Source organism: Colobus angolensis, unplaced genomic scaffold, assembly GCF_000951035.1.
Source record: "Colobus angolensis palliatus isolate OR3802 unplaced genomic scaffold, Cang.pa_1.0 Scaffold95, whole genome shotgun sequence".
NCBI classification, from domain to species: Eukaryota; Metazoa; Chordata; class Mammalia; order Primates; family Cercopithecidae; genus Colobus; species Colobus angolensis.
Genome location: NW_012123487.1, coordinates 7,725,152 through 7,745,863, shown reverse-complemented (window position 1 = coordinate 7,745,863; position 20,712 = coordinate 7,725,152). Strand labels below are relative to the sequence as shown.

At 33.2% G+C, this 20,712-nt stretch overlaps 1 protein-coding gene across 2 annotated transcripts in view; it reads right to left on the bottom strand.

The window, feature by feature from the left end:
• The window catches only part of IKZF2 (IKAROS family zinc finger 2 (Helios)), a 155,347-nt gene that overhangs the window by 49,614 nt on the left and 85,021 nt on the right, over positions 1 to 20,712 (bottom strand). Inside the window, exons 5-6 of one of the 2 annotated variants that reach the window (XM_011932321.1) lie at positions 10,548 to 10,736; positions 2,999 to 3,166 (exon numbers count right to left, since the gene is read on the bottom strand). In XM_011932321.1, the coding sequence (XP_011787711.1) occupies positions 2,999 to 3,166; positions 10,548 to 10,736 (357 nt within the window). Of the gene's footprint in view, positions 1 to 2,998; positions 3,167 to 10,469; positions 10,737 to 20,712 lie in introns of both variants that reach the window. The other variant, XM_011932320.1, reaches the window with a different exon arrangement.

Sequence of the window (20,712 nt, the reverse complement as noted above, 5' to 3'; positions counted from 1 at the left end):
CTTTCAGAATTGGCAAAAAATTGTGATGATATGGTATTCTATGTAAATTCTCTCTAGAGGGCATTCACTGTAGAGAAGGCCCTTAGTAATCTGGACAAAGTAAGCTCATGAATGTCAGACTCTTTACCAGGCTTACCTGGTACTTGCTCAGTGGGCTAATGTACACAGTGATAATGGGAGTAGGGATACAGAAACTATGAACAGATTCAATTACATAGACTTCCTTCTTCTTCATGACTGATTTAACTACCACCACTGCTGAGTTCACAATTTTCCAATGCTGAGACCCTGATATGGCACCATTCCTGAGGGAGAGCAACCAAGCAAGTAGTGGCAGGCAGGTTAAATCAGACTCTTTCAACATGGAGGAGGCAGAAATTTATCCTACTGGGATGTGCCTTCCCTTTCTCTTCAATATTTTTGGAAGCTCCCTCAAGTATGGATTTAACAGAATGCCTTACCAATTACCTTGGTATTCCTTGCAAAACTGCCTTCAACCAGGAAACTCCTTTTTATGGCAAGACAAATACAATTAGCTCAAATCTATAGAATGCATGGGTCGTACCCCATGTATCACCCTCCAGAATCAGCTGGCTAAATGGAGTGGTGAAATGGCCTACCAAAGGAGTGGTTCATGTATGGTTGCCAGCTGGGAGGAGTTTGGGTGTGTGTGTTCTACAGGATATGATATACGGTCAACGTCATCTCCTCCATAGCCAGAAGGCATGAGTCCGAGAACAAAGAAGTTAAGGTAGAGGTGGCCACTCTAATAACATCAAATAACCCATTTAAAGGCTTTTTACTCTGTGTCCTGAAACCTTCTGATTGGTGGTTTTGGAGACCTCAGTTCCCAAAAGAAGAATGTTTTCTCCAGGTTTCAGAGATCTGGTCCTGTTGTATTGGAAGCTGAGAATACTCACTAGCTATTTTGGGCATGTCAAGCTGCTAAACAAACAGGGACTGGCTTACAATTTTTCCAGACTACCAGAATGATTTGGAGTTGTTGCTATACATTGAGGATAAGAACTACGCTTGGAACTCAGGGGATTTACTGGGGCATATCTTTTGAAATAGTTATCTAATAATTTTAGTTATTGAAAAACTGTAGCAATAAAAGAAAGACAGGACCACCAAAGACTCAGAACCTATAAAATTTGAGTCACCTATTAGATAAAGAACCTTATTTAGCCAATGTGCTAAAGAGAGTAAGAGTAAGAGGAAGATGTATTTGAATGGAAGAAGAAAACTATAATGATCAATTTTGAGCTTTCTGGCAAATTAGAGAAGCAAAAACTATAGCAACTCTGTTTTATATTCTATCTATTATGAAGAATATTAGGGATGACTAGTATTTTAGATTCTAGCTGAAAGCATGATTGAATTGGTATCAGCTCTTGGTGATGCAGTAGCTGGATGCCCCCTCTCCAACAGTGACTCCATTAAACTCTCTTGAATTACCCAATTTGAATATATCTATTTATATATCTGCAAAAATCATAACTTGGTATACTAAAATTGCAAAATGAGCATGATGGCAAATAAGGACCATGTCTTTATTTATGAAGACAGATTACATAATATGCACACACAAAACCATGATATTAAAAACAACACAATTTCAACAAAAATAAGATGGATGTGTAGAGTTATTTATTACATGAAGTCGAGGCAAAAATATATGTTCATGAAGATCTATTTGTTATATAATCTTTGGACAACTCAGTAATAATTTAACTCTGGCTAGAGTACATGACAAGTTAAAGGAAATGCCTGTCATGTCCTAAAAATACTTTCCAATAAAACTTTTCATAATAAAACACTCCTTTAAGATATAGTTTTGATAGCATAATTTTAAAATAAGACATAAAATGTTGTAGTTGGAAATAAGTGAATTCCTTTAACTCAAGGAGGAAAGAAAAATATATACTTAAAATATTTTGTTTTCATGTTTGCATTAATTTAATTTTTGTAACTGCCCCAAATTTAAGAGTTAATGTTTAAAATAGTTTTACACAATTCACATTCATGTTTAAAAACTCAGTACAGCCTTAAGGATGAAAAGGAAAAATGTAATACGAGAGATAATACAATAAGCATTATCTCACAACCTCAGCACTCTCCAATACGATTTGTCAATGTAGATTAAAATATCACTTCCATCATATCTTCATATTAAAATTAAAAATTAGCATGTCATTATGAACAGAAGAAACAAATAAAACTGGCTTGAGAGTATTCTGTATTAATTTTCCATGTTTAACTTCTTGGTTATGAAAATTTATGCTAAAAGTCAAATGAGATTCATTTGGATTTCTGATCATTCTTTCTCTTTTATGTGTTATCTTCTGGCATTTCCTAAAAACATTAAATTTATTTCAGATTTTTTTCTTTTATTCCCAAGAACTTGTCATATTCTAGAATTTTTTAATGATTTATGAAACACAGCAAAGTTTCAGAGTACCCAACGACTATAGTTTGAGAGCTAAAGATACAAGGAGAGTTAAAATTAGAATATAAAATACTCCAACGGCCAATTTTCTGAGGATATTTTCAAGTTCAAAAGAAACCATTTTATTTTCCACAGAGATCCCAGCCTGAGCACGGTATCAGTCAAAAAAAAAATCAGTTTTCAGTTCCTCTATAGTAATTCGAAACATAACTGATATTATAATGGATCTTCACTTATGCTGGATTAACCATAATGACTGCATTCTTAAAATTTTAAAATCATAGAAAATATATAACAGCTGCTTTCTTATTCTAATATATTGAAGTAAGATACTCTCCAGTTGACAGTGCTCCTTTTTGCCAAGCCTGAAAGTCTAAAGATGAAAGACCCATGCATCCTGATAGATTTATCAATTATCTAATGTATACCAATAATAATATTGTCTTGGTCATCACTAACTACATACCAAAGCCATGTTACTATCATCCAATAGTACTCTTCTAAATTTTCCTGTTTTACTTTTCTTCTCAAGGAGTTGGTGACACTTACCAGAATGGGTCCTGAGGTGTCCTGTGAGGGCGTCCCTTCTTCTACAGGCGTAGCTACAGAAAGGACATTTGAACGGCTTCTCTCCAGAGTGTAACTTTATGTGTCTCAGAAGGTTGCCCTTCTGAGTAAAAGAAGCTCCACACTGGTTACAGTGGAAGGGGCGTTCACCTGCAGTAAGGAGAAAAAATGGGAAGGTTCAACTAGGGTATGTTGCAAGTAACTAATCTGCCATCCACTGTTAACCAAAGCCAGTTCTCTATGCTAAAAATGTTCATCTCCCTCATAAGTTTTTAAAACATTTATTTTCGCAGAATTTGCTCTGCTAATACAGTTACCAAAGTCTCAAGTTTTACATCAAATATCTTTTCCCTTCTATGTATATAAATGTGACAGAAGTCCTATCATTGACTCATAAGAATAACAATAATAGCATTTACCATTGGTTGAACAACGAGGTGCTGTCACTTTACTGCCTTACACACAATTGTACGTTTTCCATAGAATATTTCAATCCTTTCTTACAATGACAATAATTAGGTAGTATTAATTTTAATTAACAATGAAGAAATTAAAGTTCATAGATCAAAGTATTTTATTACAGAGAACTAGAAAGTAGTCAAGGTGAGAAATGAACCTGGTCAGCTTGGCTACAAAATCTTGTTCTCTTTATTTTACCATGCTATCTCTTTAAAATTGGCAGAAAAATTGAACTGAAAGAGACCTTCATTCTAACTCCCTCATTTAGCTGATGTGGAAAGGGGCAACTAAAAGGTACAGCAAATGAACCTGCTTACAAAGCTCATTAGCACAAAGAAATCAAGTTTCTTGATTCTCCTGGTCACTAATAGTAAAATGTTTAGCAAAATTTCCAAATAAAATTATTCATCCAGACATTTCCTATATACCTGTTTTGTGAAAATTATTGTTTGAAAGGAATCTTTTCTCCCTGTTTTTCTATTACTGATATTGCTATAAAGTTTTTAAGCCTCAATTCTAAGTTTGGTCTGTTGCCATCAACTGACTCACCAATGTCATCAAATATAAAAACATGTAGGCAATGAAGCAGTACAAATGGCAAGTAGGATCACATTGATAGCATTATCAAACCATAAAGAAAATGCTATTATTTTAAATTCACCTATCTCTAAATATATATACAAAATAAAATATAAATTCAAATATAAGTAAATAGTAAAAATGTATCATACTAAAGCTCTAAGTTTAGAATAAAAAGAACATTACCAAACAATTCCCTTTTGGTTGAACTGGACCATTTCTGTACCTAAGGCTAGATGATGATTGTAATTTTAATAGTTTTTCAAAAAGTTTACATTGAAATGTCATGTTTCCTATATCTTTAACTGAAACACACATAATAATAGTGAATAATAAAAACTCAAGATTATTTGGCCCTTTGACGTAATGCAAACTCAATGATTTCTTTAATAAATTAAAGAAAGCTAAGAGGTATAAAGAAGACAAACTATGGTCACTTTCTGGCAGCAGCTACTGCAAATTCTGTCATATAGATTTGTTATAAAACCTAGATAAATTTAAAAATTGATCAGGTATATCTCAAATTCTGTAGTACTTAGTGTTTTGGGAACTTAATGAGGTACATACCAAAAAGATATAATCTGTGTCTGTGGTGGGGATTAAGGTTTTTTCTTAAGAAATCTGGAGCTCTTACGAGCTACATGTACAAGAGTTCCTATATTGATAATATTGGATTGAAAAAAATTATCTATAATGTTAAAGTTCCCTTAAGTGGTATCTTCTTTAGTTTGATTAACCTGGTAAGATCTATATCTCCTCATATAAAGTCTTCCAACATAAGGTTTTAAAATAAATCAAATTTTGGCAGATCTTTTTTATTTTACACACAACATACAACTTAATTATTTGATTCTCTTTCCTAATGGAATCACAGGCTGCATCTTTTTAAATCAAGAATTTTCCACTCCCTATCCCTGCCACAGAATTACATAGTATTAAAAGGAAAGATGGAGGCACTTCTTTCACAAATTAAATTTTTAAAGAAAAAGGAAAATAGCAAATATATATTATACTTTTCACTCCAAATATTTGATTTTACTTTTAAAATCTGTCTATGTAAGGTTTCCCAAGCAAGTTACAAATTCGTTCACAATAACTTTACAAAAGAGCTAAATTACTAAGTGTGGTGAACAATTTGAAATCATGTCTACTTTTAGATAATACTCCTGGTTGGTCGCAGTGGCTCATGCCTGTAATCCCAGGACTTTGGGAGGCCAAGGAAGGGGGATCAAGAGGTCAGGAGTTCGAGACCAGACTGACCAACATAATGAAACTCCGTCTCTACTAAAAATACAAAAATTAGCCAGGCGTGGTGGCGGGCGCCTATAGTCCCAGCTACTCGGGAGGCTGAGGCAGTAGAATCGTGTGAACCCGGGAGGCGGAGGTTGCAGTGAGAGAAGTTGCACCGCTGCACTCCAGTCTGGGCGACAGAGCGAGACTCCATCTCAACAACAACAAGAAAACAAAACAAACAAACCGAAAGAGATAATGCTCCTATAGCATGCTGACTCAGATTTCCTCTAAACCTCCTACAATGTGTGGGCTGAAATATTTCAAAATCCCTAATTTAGAGTAGTTCATTATTCAAAAATAATGCTAGTCTAAAAATGAAACAATAATATCTTTTTTAAAAGGAATTTTAACATTCAACTAATTGAGTTTTATGAGATTAATGACAGGGTAATTTAGCTTTTACATTTACAAAATACTACCGATATCTTCAAATCTTTTTAATAAGAAAGTACTTCTGAATTTATATGATCATCCCCAAATGGGGTAGAAGAAACAAAAGGTGGTCTAGGTATATCTGGAAATATTGTCCGGTTGCTCAGGGTGGAAGTCATACTGTGGAAGCCTTTGGTAAGTTCCCATGGACATGGGAAGTAAAGAAGAACAAGGCATGATGAAAGTAACTAGTTTTCTTCCTTTTTCTGGTAAGAGAAAAGGGGCATTGAAAATAATACATTTTAATTTCAATAAGATAAGGCTTTGGGAGATATTTATTTGAATTGTAAGTCTTGATAGATGCTTTTTACATTTGGATACTAATTTTATGGCTTTCCTCATTTTATTTGCCTAACTCCTATTGATGTCTTGATTGTATGAAAAGATAATTATCATTTCTAGAGTCCAATTGTTTTACTGTGCTCCAAACTAAAGTTAGTTGGAATCATAATGAAATCCTCAATGACAATACTGTTAGAAACAAGGATTAAAACATAGGGTAATTTATGAGATTTCTAAAAGTATACATAGTTATATTCCAGGAAAATCCAAATATAGAAGTAATATCCATATCTGTCTAATAACAAGTAAAAAGTGAATTGACTCAATTTTTGACAGTTATTTCTATAAAACATTAGCAGCCCTTTTTTTCAATGTCGTGAGGTATTTCCTGGCCTAGGCATTACAGAGATAAATGTAAAATTATCTGATAATTAAGTAAAAGGTTCAGTTAACTATCTTTTCTGTATGCAAATAGTACATATGCAAAAACTCCATACTGTCTATGTCACTTTAAAACAACATATCTCAATTATTTCTTGTAAATAATTTGTTCTTTAAATGGACTGCATCAATGGGCCCTTTCTGAGTCAGTTTAGAGATTGTCTGAAAAAAATATTAACCATGTTCTTCATACGTATATCAAAGCAAATTTTAAGAAAACCTTACAAATTTACTAACTACATTAATGGAACAATCCAAGCTGAAAACATTAAGTAGTTTGTTACAACCGTAATGACTAATCTTTCCCCTGGTAGGCACAAAAATCTAGACTAATAAAACTGGATCCAGGAAAACAATTAAGATATGGTCATGTGTCCTTCATGTCCATATCTGAATCTGTTGTTTTGTTTTTATTTTTAAATTCAATATACCAATCTACTGGTCCATTTTTATTTATTGACTGGGTCAGATTATATATTATTTTTGTTATGGAATATCCTATATTTCGATATTTTATGTACCTTCATAAACACCTATTTCTAGATCTGTGTTTAAATATTCAATTAAAATGCAAATATACATGCATCAATTTGCTTTGGTGAATCAAAGACAGCGGGTGCTCCTATGTTGGGTGGAACAACCACCTACAAATATGCAGAATCCCAAGCATCTGTTGAGTGCCTCTGAGCAAGAGGATGGCTGGCTGCACAAGGCTGCAATGTACAAAATATGGTGCTGGAAACTGAGTTTCAAAGATGGGAGTAGATTAAGGAGAGGTAAAATTAAGGAAATTCTACATTTATAATGTCCAATCTATATGTGTTCATGCATGAATTGATTCACTATCCCTATTTTTTTTACTCTTCTTTCTGTATTCCCCGTGAAGAGTGCCTGGACTATCCGATGACAATATTACCTGATTACTTACTAAAGTAGCAACATCAAATAAATAAAATGAAGTCATTAATAAGACACTGCAATTGGTACTTTAGTAGAGTATGACAGAGAAAGAAGAAGAGCGGATTCAATCTGATGCTCCATGATGTTGTAATGAAGTGGGTGGTTCTGCATCATTTTTCACTATCAATTTTATATTAGAGGCCAGGTGCAGTGGCTCACACCTGTAATCCCAGCAATTTGGGAGGTCAAGGTGGGTGGATCACCTGAGGTCAGGAGTTCGAGACCAGCCCGATCAACATGGTGAAACCCCGTCTCTACTAAAAATACAAAAATTAGCTGGGCATAGTGGTGGGCACCTGTAATCCCAGTGACTTGGGAAGCTGAGGTAGGAGGATCGCTTGAACACGGGATGCGGAGACTGCAGTGATCTGAGATCGTACTACTGCACTCCAGCCTGGGCGACAGAGCAAGACTCCATCTCAAAAAAATAAAAAATAAAAAATTACATTAGATATTCTATGAACTAAAAACACTAAAAAATATGTTTCTCAAAGGCATTATAAGGTTTTAAGACAGTGCCTTTAATATTAGAGATAAACAACTGGTAAGAGTGGGAAGTTCTAAAATGCAGGCTAGTTCACGGTATTAAGGAGAAAACATTTGGCTAATGACTAGATTCTGACTACATTTTTCTCAATCTAGTTTAAATTAAAGAAATGTAAATAGACTTTCTAGTCTTAAAATGGTACTAAACTGGTGTTGAAAATGGCAGGACACAATCAGATGTATAAACTGGATCATCAGAAATATGTTTAAGTGTTTGTTTAAAGATATCATATCCACAATTTCAAAGTTGACAAAGCATGACAGATATCACAGTTTCTCCGTAAACGGCTATTAACTTTAAGAAAAATCTAGATCTGAAGAAAGTGTAATAATTTGCACAATACTCCAATAAACACTGATTGACAAAAAAGATAGTGTTGCAAGTGTACTTTAACATACTCCTTGCTGCTATTAGTTGAGTGAGTCTCATATTCCTAGGATTTGTGGAAATCTGTATAACTGTTTATATACTTTATTACACCAATTAGATTGTTTTCAAAAATAAAATAATTCAACTCTACCACTCGAGTAAATATCAAAAGGACAGTAGAGTAGGTATATAATTATTATTGTATTTACAAATTAACAATCTTCATGAATATTATTGTATCACATTGAATCACTGATTAACCTAAATTTTCTAAAAACTGTACTCTGGTTCTCTGACTTTTCTTAATTCAGAACATAAAAGATTAATTAAAAATCTTCTAAATACTGTTTTTAGATTATTTTTTAGCTTAAAATTTAACATTGCATGCAGTTCAACTGAAAAACCATTAGACTGACTGTTTTGTTTGTATTTTACTAGCTGGGAGAAGTCACACATTTGAATGAGTATTATCTTCCTTAATATAATCACTCTTACATAATGAATATATTATAACTTTGTGAAACTTGTTTTTAGAAGTGTCGTTAGAATTAGCTCATGAGCATAGATGAAAAGTAGATTATTTTATAGGCTTTTCCCTTTTCTTTTTATCAAGCAGATACCAAGCTTGATCTTTCAGCCTTTTCTAAGATACTTTTAAAAATTAAAGAAAAAAAAACACTGGTAATATAAATATCTTTAAAAGATGGTGCTGTTTAAAAAGGAGATAAAGAAACCGAAAAGCAAAATGTAATTGACTATATGATTGGAATAAGTAAATATGTTCTAAAGCTGATGATTTTGATTATGATAACACTGATTTTAATGTATAACTTCTCACTGTAATGTTTAAAATATCAGTCTTAGTTTACAGTTATACCTTATAATAAATTATTGGTATACTGACAAACCAAGCAATAGTATGTCTGAACAAAACCAGTATGGGCATCAGAAAACCCTGGTTCTAGCTTCAGCAATGCCTTTACCTATATAAGGGATAGTGGACAAATCACTTGACTGTTTCTTCATGTGTATTATGAAACGTTCAAATTAATAAAGACTTTGACCTACCTTGTATCTTTAATGCTTTAAGCATGTAATTATTAAACTATTTAGAAATAAAACTTTTAAATAAATTTATTGTGATTTATATTTCTTCTGAGTGTTTTTTAAAACTCTGAGAATATTAGTTATTAATATTTTACCGTACACTACTACTTTGCATTATAGTGAAAGCCATCATTACCATTAAACCAATTTTCACATGAACTTGAAACTTTTTTTGTTAAGAGTCAATGATCCTCCTAGCTTACCACTTACTATCTCATTTCTGTTGGCTTTTAAGAAAAAAAATTGGCAAAGGGTTTAAAAAGATTTAAGTAAGGCCTTCTCATTTGGTTAGTTTTCATGAAAAACTTTTCACCTCTCAAATGTTTAAAAATATAGTATGAATTAATCTGAGGGCTTTTTCCTTACTCTGTGCCAGAATTACATATTCCAACCTACACATCAGCCACTATTTGTCATATTCAATCCTATATATATCCTTGCAGGAGTTACAACCAACAACTACAGAAAGATGGTAGCATCCCTGAACTACAAAAGCACCTGCCTGCTACTGAGACCTGTGGTAGGCAGAGATTGATTAGAAATTGTATTCCAAGGAGTTAACTGGATAAAGTGAAAATTATTCACTTATATAAATGCATGAGTACCATTTTGTAGTATAAACTCTTATCTAGCAAACTATATTACCTGCCCATGGGTATGGTAAAATATGTATAGAAATACAAAAAAATTAAGTTACACAATGAAATTCTCCTATACCTTTTGAACCCTTATCATATTATTGCTATATTAAGAACTGTGGAAACTGAATCCCAAACTTCTTTTTTGATATGCTATTCAGATTTGAAGGCTGGAAGTCAAGACCCAGGCTACTCTCTGTTTTTCTGCAATCCAATACTAGCAGAATTCTGAAAAGGTAGTTTTCACCACTGCCACCCCTGAATAAAAAGGAAAGAGAATAGATGTCAGGTAATATCAACATCAGATGTCACAGGCAGTCATCAGGTTATTCTTTCAGCTGCTTACCAGTGTGACTCCTTTTATGTACCATAAGCACATTGGGCCCAATGCAAACCATGCCACAGACGTCACATTTCAGTTTACCATTCGGAAGCCGGATTCCTCCCTCGCCTTGAAGCTCCTGGACTTTCCTGTTGTCAGCCACCTCGCTGCTCTCAATTAGGGGTTCTTCTAGGCTGCTACCCTCATCATGGCCCCTGATCTCATCTTCACGGCTCAGGGGTTTCCTGTCACACTCTTCATCACTCTGCATTTCTAGTTTTACTGAGTTTGCTGTAATTTGAAAAGAAGAAAATACATTTTAAATACATGTTATGTAATATCACCTACATCTCTTTTCCACTCTGCCATTCTACTAAACGGGTGAAAATGATATATAAAGTAGAATAGGGTTCATCATCAAATGCCATGTTAATACATACTGTGTTCTGTGATATTTTAGTGAAATGTCATGGAAGTGAAGATAGCTCAGGAAAACTCTAGGTAAACAGAATGACTCTTTATTTCCGCATACATTTGTTCCTTTAGCTTAGACGTTTGCTTTTTAACAAGTTTTTTAATAATCCTGGTATTGGCTTTTGAGTCTGTCACTAAGGCTACTAAGACTGAGATAGGATTATGGAAGAAACAAGATTAAATATTGCTTAACACAGTGAACTATGCCTCCTCTTAATTTAATGATCATTATATGTACTTCATATTCTCTGTTTCTCATCAGAGTACTTGTATAAACCTGCTTCTGAATACAGCAAGAGAAACAATTCAGGATCTTAATCCAGCAAATGTCTTTGACATATGAAGATACACTGTCAAGGCAAATGTTCTAAAATGAGACTCAACACATATATTCAGTTTAGAGCTATATAAATGTAGTACACAGATCTCACATGCTCTTAAGTTAACTCCGCTTATTTTTTCTATCTAAAAAATTACCTATGGAACATGTTTGAAAATCAAAGTATTCCAACTCTAATCTATGCACACCAAAAAGCAGCTAATCACAGGAATGGCATAGCATGCATGTACACACTTGCCACTGTTAAGAAATTTAATGCATTCTGTTTGCTGTTTTTGGATCATCCCACAGAAAAGTTGGAATTTTGTTAGCACAGCCTTCATTCTGGATTGCTGACAGTCTTTTCATAAAGCAGAAACAAGATTTAAGTGAGTATCAGTTTTTTATCCAGTAATATTGAAAATTTCTTAAGAAGTCATACAAAAGTTACTAAGCAAAACAACTTATTTGGTACTACTTGAGTAGAGGAAATATTTTCATAAAAAGGAAGTAAGTTCTTTTCACTGCCATTGTTTTCTTAGAGAAACCACACAGTCTGTGATTTGTCATTAGTACTTATCACAAGAGGGTGCACTATCAAAATGGCTCTGTGGCAGAAGAGTACTGGCATTATAATCTTGAACTAATTATTTAAACTGAGTCTCATATTTGCAAAGTAGACATGAATTCAGATAACTGAATAAAGTTCGAGCAGAACAGTTTAGGTATTAAGAGTGAGGACAGTGAGGAACTTAGGTGTAATTTCATCACGTCCTTTATAAAATGGGGATGATAATGGTACCGACTTCCTATGGTTGCTGTGAGCATTAAATGAGTAAGTACAGGAAATGCTCTTATCTTTTATTTTTTTCTGGACATATAGTGTTCTATTTCATAAGATTTTTGTGAAGCTCTATCAACTTGTAGTACATAAACTACTCTGAGATCTACAAAGTGATATGCATCCTTCCAGGACCCATTTCTAACAGAGTACCAACTATATTGAGTTTTACCCTACTTACAAATTGGTACTGCCTTACTTTTTTAAAAAGAGTTGGGACAGTATTGTATCCATCTTTATATTGCCAGCATGCTCAAGAATGTTGTGGTATACAGGCGATGTTGAAGTAGTATTCACTGAGAAGTTCTACTAACTTAAGAGTTTTATTGCTTTAAACTTGCTTTGTATGTTTAAAGAACCCATAAACATGCCAAAGAAAAAACAAAAAACATAAAGAATAAAAATTAAAAATTAAGTTCTTTTGTAATCAAGCTCACTATCTTTCAGGCCCTATCTCAAAAGCAACCAGTATCATAATTTTCAAATTCCAAATAGTCTGAATCCATTTTATAAATGTAGTGTAATTTGTTTGTCCAGTTCATCATTGGAAATTCAAAATTATTTCTTGCTTCTTTCTATTACAGACACTCTTTTGCAATACCACATAGTTCTGTTAATCTGACAGATTAAAACTGGTATTTTACTACGGTTTTTAAAAAGCATTTAAAAATTATGCATGAAGTTAGACATCTTTTTCTATGTTGAAATGTTCTTTATTTTTTCTCAGAATTGTTTATCAAAGTTGTCTGCCCATTTTTCTATTAGGTTATCAGTCTTTTCTCACTGAATTTAAATGCTCTTTATATACTAAGGAACTTAGCCCTGTGTTTATGATGTGTTTTGCAAAAATTTTGGTTTATCTCCTTACTCAAGGGCATTTTTTGGCATATATGCTAATTTCACATGTTGAATTGTTAAAGCCTTCAGTTATGGCTCTTGGATTCTATATCTTGCATCAGTAGGTTTTTCCATAATCTAAGTAATTCTTCCATGATATTTTTTCTGGTAAGGGAGACGTTTAAAATCAATGTAAAATGCTATTGGTTATCCCATATAATGCTATATTCCATTCACAATTGTCATTTAAAATTAAACTTAAGAAGAAAGAAAATCATTGAAAAGTGTAACTTTATACAGCATGACTTTATACCACCTAGTGTGCATAAAGTTTATCAGAATTCCATTTCAGGAATGAAGAAATACATAATTGAAAGTGTAGTTTTAGAACCTGAAACTATGAGTCTATTAAATTTCAAAATAGCTCAGAATTATGAAGAATATGACTGACGTTACACTACTAAATTATCTTTTTACCTACTGAGATTAAAACATAACATGAAACAGATAAAATGTGATTTTTAAAAGTATGAGATTATAAATATAGTTAGAAGTTTTTCTCTATAGAAGAATATACTTCAAATAAATACAGAAAAAATGTATATTTTGCTAAAACCTAAATAGACAAGAAATAGTAAGCTATAGTAATCTCTTCTCTAACAATACTATAAGGAAATACATGTTTATAATATATGAATGTATACAATTTTGCTGTACTAATACAGTAAATCAATAAAGTCCAACACATTTTAATATACATATGTCATAGATTAAATTTTGCATTTACATGGTGTGTATATACAAACAAAATCCCAGTGTAACTAATCTTTAACCCATCTCACTACAATTAGGTTGAAACTCTAGAATAAAAAGCAATTATTCTTTGAATCTTAACTATTAAATAGAAAAGTTTTCTCCACCCATAGAAACTCTCCCATGGTTTATTTTCACTATTTAAGATGTTTTTAATTAATGTAGAACACCTAATATTTTAATTTATTAATGATTAAATGTAAGTGGTAAACTTAAGTGTACTCTAAATTATAACTTATATATGAAGACTTTCGTTATATTTGTAGCTATACTATATGATGCTACAACTATTGAATTACAGCTATTAAACACTACAATAATATTCAGAGTCCTTTAATTTTCAAATATTTGAAATTAGATTTACATAAAATTTCTTTTACAAGTTGGTAACACAAAGACATTCTCATAAATGGGCTATAAAGATGAAAACTTGTTCATTTGAGTAAAATGAAATCTCACTGTTACAATTCTCAATATCAAGAGTTATTTTTCAAGCTTGTTTCTCTGATATGAAATAAAGAATGTAAAAGTTGGGCATATTTGTGGAAATGTACACACGTTATCATATGCTAATAAACAATAATGACTTAAGTTAAAAAGAATTTTGCCAGAACAAATTGTTAGCAATGAAAAGGGGATATGAAATAAGATTTCAGTTTTGATGATAAAGATGTTTCTAATACTTCATTTGTAATGGCACTTCCATTTAGCATTTACATTTATAACTGTTATGTCCATATTTTAGTAGACTCAGGTTTGTGAACACACGGAAAGAATAAGTTAATAGAAAAAAACTGTTACAATCAAGTTTATGTAGAAAAAGCTTTGAATATATTTCAGGATAAAAAGTGCCACATATTTTTCCAAAAAAAGAAGCTTCAGGATATAAACATTCTTATGAATTCAAGCTTTTCCCCGTCTTCTTCTTTATGCTTTCAAAATATAATTATAAACACTAGAATGTAATCTTGATGCCATAAAAACAACTAGTTTAATCAATTCCATTTACAAATAACAAGAAGTAAAGATACTTGTACAGATACTCTCTTTTTTAAAGTGACTTTCAAGCCAAACAATTTTCAATTACAAAAGTTCTTCAGTAACCATTCTAGGCTCTCTACAATCAAAGGTTTCATAATAGTCCTTGCTTCCAGATATGTAATAGTGAATGGACAGTTACACTAGACTTGCCTTTAATTCACTAATATGGTAATAAAAGGATAAGTGAATAAAAGCCTTTACACAGGTAAACAGGTATAGATCATCGTGGGAAAAAAAGGTAGAATATAAAACCAAATGGGGCAAAATCATGTTATTTTGTGAAGCTATTAAAAACAAATTAATTTAATCCAATCAATGCTATGATAGACATTTTCTTTGCCACCACTGTACTTGAAAAAGTTAAAAAAAAAAATCAAATCCAAATTTTACTCACATAAGAATGAAAAGGATAATAAAATGCACAACAGTCATTACATACATTTGTAGACCTTACGTTCATTCATAGGACCCATCTACCTTAGCCAATAAGGAACAAAGACAGCACTCAATTCTCTTTAAAAATCATTAAACCAGTAAATATTTATTAAGTATCTACTACTTGCCTAATATTCTGTCAATAATGATAGCAAATGTTTAAAGCCTAAAGCAAAAAAATAGTATTAACTTAAATAAGAAACCCATATTAACAGAAGAGTATGTACTCCAAAAATGGCCATAAAAGAGTTCATGAGTAAGAATACAAGAAATATTTTACTAACATATGTAATTTGGTTACATAATAAATCTATTGAACTGAACAAGATGTAAATGTGAAAAGGCACTTATTTATAACTTGGACATTTTACTTTACTACTTTTTACACTGTAACTTCACAAAGTCACCCATCTGTGCAAGACAGCATATGATTTTGCAGTCTGGCAATTTATTTCTTTAATTATATGAATTCTCAATTTTTAAAAATTTAAAGAAAGAGATCACTTTATCTGCATGATAAATATATTAATTTTGAATTTTCAAATTAAGATAATAAATTCTACCCTCATCATTAGAATTTGATTTTCACAAATAATGCTATAATTTTTAAATGTCAAGTTCTGGAAACACCATACATAGTAATCAGAACTTAAAATATCAGTAAGACTTTTTTTTTTTTTTTTTTGTTGAGACGGAGTTTCGCTCTATCACCCAAGCTGGAGTGCAGTGGCCAGATCTCAGCTCACTGCAAGCTCCGCCTCCCGGGTTCCCGCCATTCTCCTGCCTCAGCCTCCTGAGTAGCTGGGACTACAGGCGCCCGCCACCTCGCCCGGCTAGATTTTTGTATTTTTTTTAGTAGAGACGGGGTTTCACCGTGTTAGCCAGGATGGTCTCGATCTCCTGACCTCGTGATCCGCCTGTCTCGGCCTCCCAAAGTGCTGGGATTACAGGCTTGAGCCACCGCGCCCGGCCACAAGACTTTTTTAATATACATATTAAACTTTCTACAACTTAAAACTTTATTATTAATATGACCAGATTCTACTAATCTACAAACAAGTTAGTCAAGTTTCCTAACCAGGAAAACAACGCAGAGGGATTATGGTTTATTTTCTCTACTTAAAGTGATACATTTATTGATCTGATAGAGTATAAAATAAGCTTTCTAGTTTAATTTCTATGGAATTAGTGACTTACATTTGTTTAGTTGCCAAAGTGTATATTTTAATTTTAATTTTTAATTTTTTAAAGAAGCAAATATTATGGGAATTAAAGAAATATTTTTTTCACAGTGTGGAATAGAAGATAGTAAAATAACATTCTTACTTACCAAATGAAAAAAAAGTGTATTTCAGGTGTGACGTGTAAGTGGACATTTTATATGCTTGGTTTCTGTTCCCTAAGAATTGAAGTGGGCACTTAAGGGATTTTATAACTTATAAGCATGAATGTTTCCCAATCTTTGCCAGACACTTGAAATGGTGTTACGTACACCAATGGAACCAATATGGCTATCTAATAATTTATTGAAGTTGCTTCTGCACTAATATAACTCTCTCCCATTTAAACTTTCTAAACAGAAACACCAAACATTATTAAATCCACGTTGATATCCCAACAGCTGTTCAAATAATGTGTTAGGAAAACAAACTGCCTTCAAAACAGTGATGTAAAGCCCAATTATTTACTAAGAATTTACCAACAGTCTAAACAATTAAAGTAAAATCACATCACAACAAAGGTATATGCAATCATTTTTTAATATCCTCAGCAAAATTTCACACAATATATTTGTTCCTTTTGACTGCGGATAGGGAAGTGGATGAGTCTTGAAAAACAGCTTCTTCACAACATCCTTAAAGAATTCATTTTATAAATGGTTGGACATGTCCAGACACTGGTGTCACTAAGCTGCAGTTGAGCCACTTCTGGGTAGCATTCTAAATCTGTATATCACATCACTTCACTTTTCTCTCCATCCTCTTTCTTCTCTGTTCAATATAGCTATATTAGGTATTTCTTAAGCCCACTGGAGTTACTCCAGATCAAGACAGTACTGATTTCTGAAATACTGTTATTATTCCAACAATAGTGTAGGAAAGTTTCCCTGCACCTAAAGGCGGAAAACCAGGGTCTCTGCCACCTCTTCTGCCGTTTAACTTGTTATGGGACCTTGGGGTACTTGTTTATCCTGACTCAGCCACTAGTACCATCTAAACTATGGGGGGAAGTAACACTTGATATTCCTGAAAACAGCAGGCTAGATAAAATAATCTCTGGTAGACTACAGATTTAGAATCCTTTTAATGATAATAGTAACAACAATGATAATAATAATAGAAAAATAAGACAGTTTTTATGATTTATAAAATACAAATTCTTTTTTGATCCTCAAAATGACTGCATTGTAGGAAGGGCAGCCACAGATAAACACTGAAGCATGATTGTTAAGTGGCTATTGAAAGGATACAAGTTAGTAAATGTGAACCTGACAGTAACTCAAGATCTTTTGACTCATAGCCTATCCATCTTTCTATGACATGATACTGGCTCTCCAATGAAACAAGTAACAAGTAACTGACATTAGTATTATATTCAGGACAAAAATCAGTCATAGGCAAACAGTTCTTTTGGTAGCTCTAAAACTATATCCACCAGTTGAAGAGGATACCAGAAATTTAAGTCCAGAATGGTCAGCTCAAGAAATGTTAAGTTTCCATAAACCAAACTATTGAATTACGACTTTCTATCAAAACTGGGATGCATGTCTCACTCAAAACAACTACCTCCTAATTTTAAAATTTGCTTTGGTGTTGTCAAGGGTATGTCTATGCAGTACACCTAGTTGCTGAAGAATCTGTCAATATTCAATCTTTTCCTCCTCCTCTCTATTTTTTAACATTAATTTCTATATTCCTTGTCATGCTATGACGTATCAGTGGTAGGTCAAGGCAGCAATTTGAGCAGTAAATCAGTATTATCAATTTTAATCTCTAAACCAATAGTTTATGAAGGATAGCATTTCAGGATTTCCTTTGTGGTCATGTTTGACAGTCTTGTGTCAATTACTGATAGAATGATAAATCACACCTGTGAGTCGTTAATGTAAAACAGATCTTGGCAACAAAATAAAGACCAAAAATTTTCCTCCCTACTTTCATGGGGAAAAAAAATGTAAAAGAGGAGAGCAAAATATCTGACTTCCTGATGATCCTCCACAATGCATGAAACCTTATATAGCATGCACATCATCGAAACACACACCTTTATTACCTAGCACAGTAGCACCATTGTGGCCCACGGATGGAGTTTCTATTTTTTTGGCAGACAACTAGTTCATGAGAACTACACAATGCAGAGAAAATAAGCCTACTTTAAATAGAAATGCCTCAGCCAAACAGCAGTCTATTCCTTTATCCATCCTTCCAATGACTGATTTCATTTCCCAAGTCCTAAAGGTTCAGTATCTTCTGTGTCTTGCATATACAACTGTTTTTGCATCTTCTTGGGCAATACAACTACTTTAAGATCCCCATGACCTCTCACCTGGAACAATATCAAAAACTTTCTAACTGGTCTCTTTTCTTCAAACTTCTGCCACACTCTTCTCCCCCAATTCATCTATATTCAATTGTTAAATTAATCTTTCTATTGCAGAGTTCATATTACTCTTCTAAATGTCTTCAAGGACTGCCTACTGCCTACACATTAAATACAAAGGCACTGGTGTGGAATTTAAGGACATCCAAAGTGTAGTCCCATCATATCCCTCAGCCATACGTCCTATGAGTCTGTTAGTTACTCATACCTTTTCCAGTCAAACCACTGTCCTCAGTCTTTGTGAAGCACGTTTATACATCTTTACTTACTGGTTTTGGTTTTTGTTTTTGTTTTCTCCCAAGCACCTGCTTTTATTTTCTGGGATACTTCCCCTATTTCTATAAAAATTAGCACATCATTAAAGGATCACTTATCTGTTACCTTTTATCATGAATGTTTTCTGAGCAGAAAGTTCTTCTCCTATGAAACTTATGTCACCTTACTTTTCAGTGATTTCATCCGAACGTTTGCCTTACCTCTACACTGCATACAGTGTAAGGTCCTTGAAAGGTAATACTGCCTTTATTCATAGTTGTAAAATCATCCTATCCTTACATATATGAAGCACCCAATATGTATTTATTGAACCAGTGCTGCCGATTTACATATTTCTCTTTTTAAATTATGGAGACGTCACATAAATCAAACATGTGTGATGAATAAATATAACAACACAGATTTAGGTTTTAAACACAAATCACCAATATCAACATAACATTAATTAAAGAACCACTAATGACAGGAAAGAATTTAGGTGCATTTTATATATATATATATATATATATATATATATATATATCAACTGAATAAATTACAACAGCCACTCTATGAAGTACGTAATTTTATCCTCATTTTACTCAAAATCAGTGAAGTAACATATTCAATTCGTATAAATACTCAGAGTCAGAGCTGTGACTGGAACTCAGAACTGATGACCAAATTCTTGCTATTTCCTTATGATGCCAAAAGCACAGTAGCTAGTAGTAGTTAGTAAAGAAAAAAACAGATGTCAGTATGTTAAAGAATAATACCCTTGAATCAGTGTATACAATCTGATATGTTTTTTATTCTACAGTGGAATACAGGTGTACTAGATTGCCAGTTTGAGGTAAAGAGAAATTTGTCTGAGTAAGTCTGTTTTGGAAGAAGACCAACTTATACTGCCAAATTTTCTGAGCGTGGATTTTATTTCATATAAGAGCAATCTACTTTGAACTGGCATTTGGCAACCATCTGCTTAACATAACTGTGGGAGACTTGTGAAGCAAATTACATTGTGAAATTATCTCTTTAATAAGAGAAGTACAAAATTCTTAACCTAACTTCTGTAAGAAGTAAAATAATTACTATAAGATCCAGCTGGGTGGGTATGTTCCCAAAGGGACCCACAAGGATTCCCAGAGGTCACTAAGGACACTAAGGACGCTTAAAAGAGGTCAGAAGGCAAGGCTGCTGGCGGCTAAACAGAAAGAGATAAGGACTGGAGCAGGGTTTCTATCACTGGGCAACGGCAACAGAGGGAGGAGCCAAAGCAGTGCAACACACTTTAGCAGCTTTACTGGGTCTCTGAAGTGAAGCAACAGGGGAACCCAACAGCTTTCCATACCCCAGGTTCAAATATCCTTGGGTCATATACGTTGATATCAAGGCTACAAAGTTTCTTTCCCTGCTGTTCTTCCATAAACACTGTACTATTGGTCTGAGTCAAACAAATGGAGTCTGCATTTGGCCCTGAGATGCAGGGTTGACCAGTTAGAAATTAATAACCAATAAGATCTATCAAGTAGTGAGAAAGAGAAAACTTGTGGTGATTAAGGGAAATTAAAGCAAATTTTGACAGATCAGTGCCAGATACTTATTTTCCACAACGTAGCAGCAGCAGTTTTTGTTGTCGTCGTTGTTCTTTA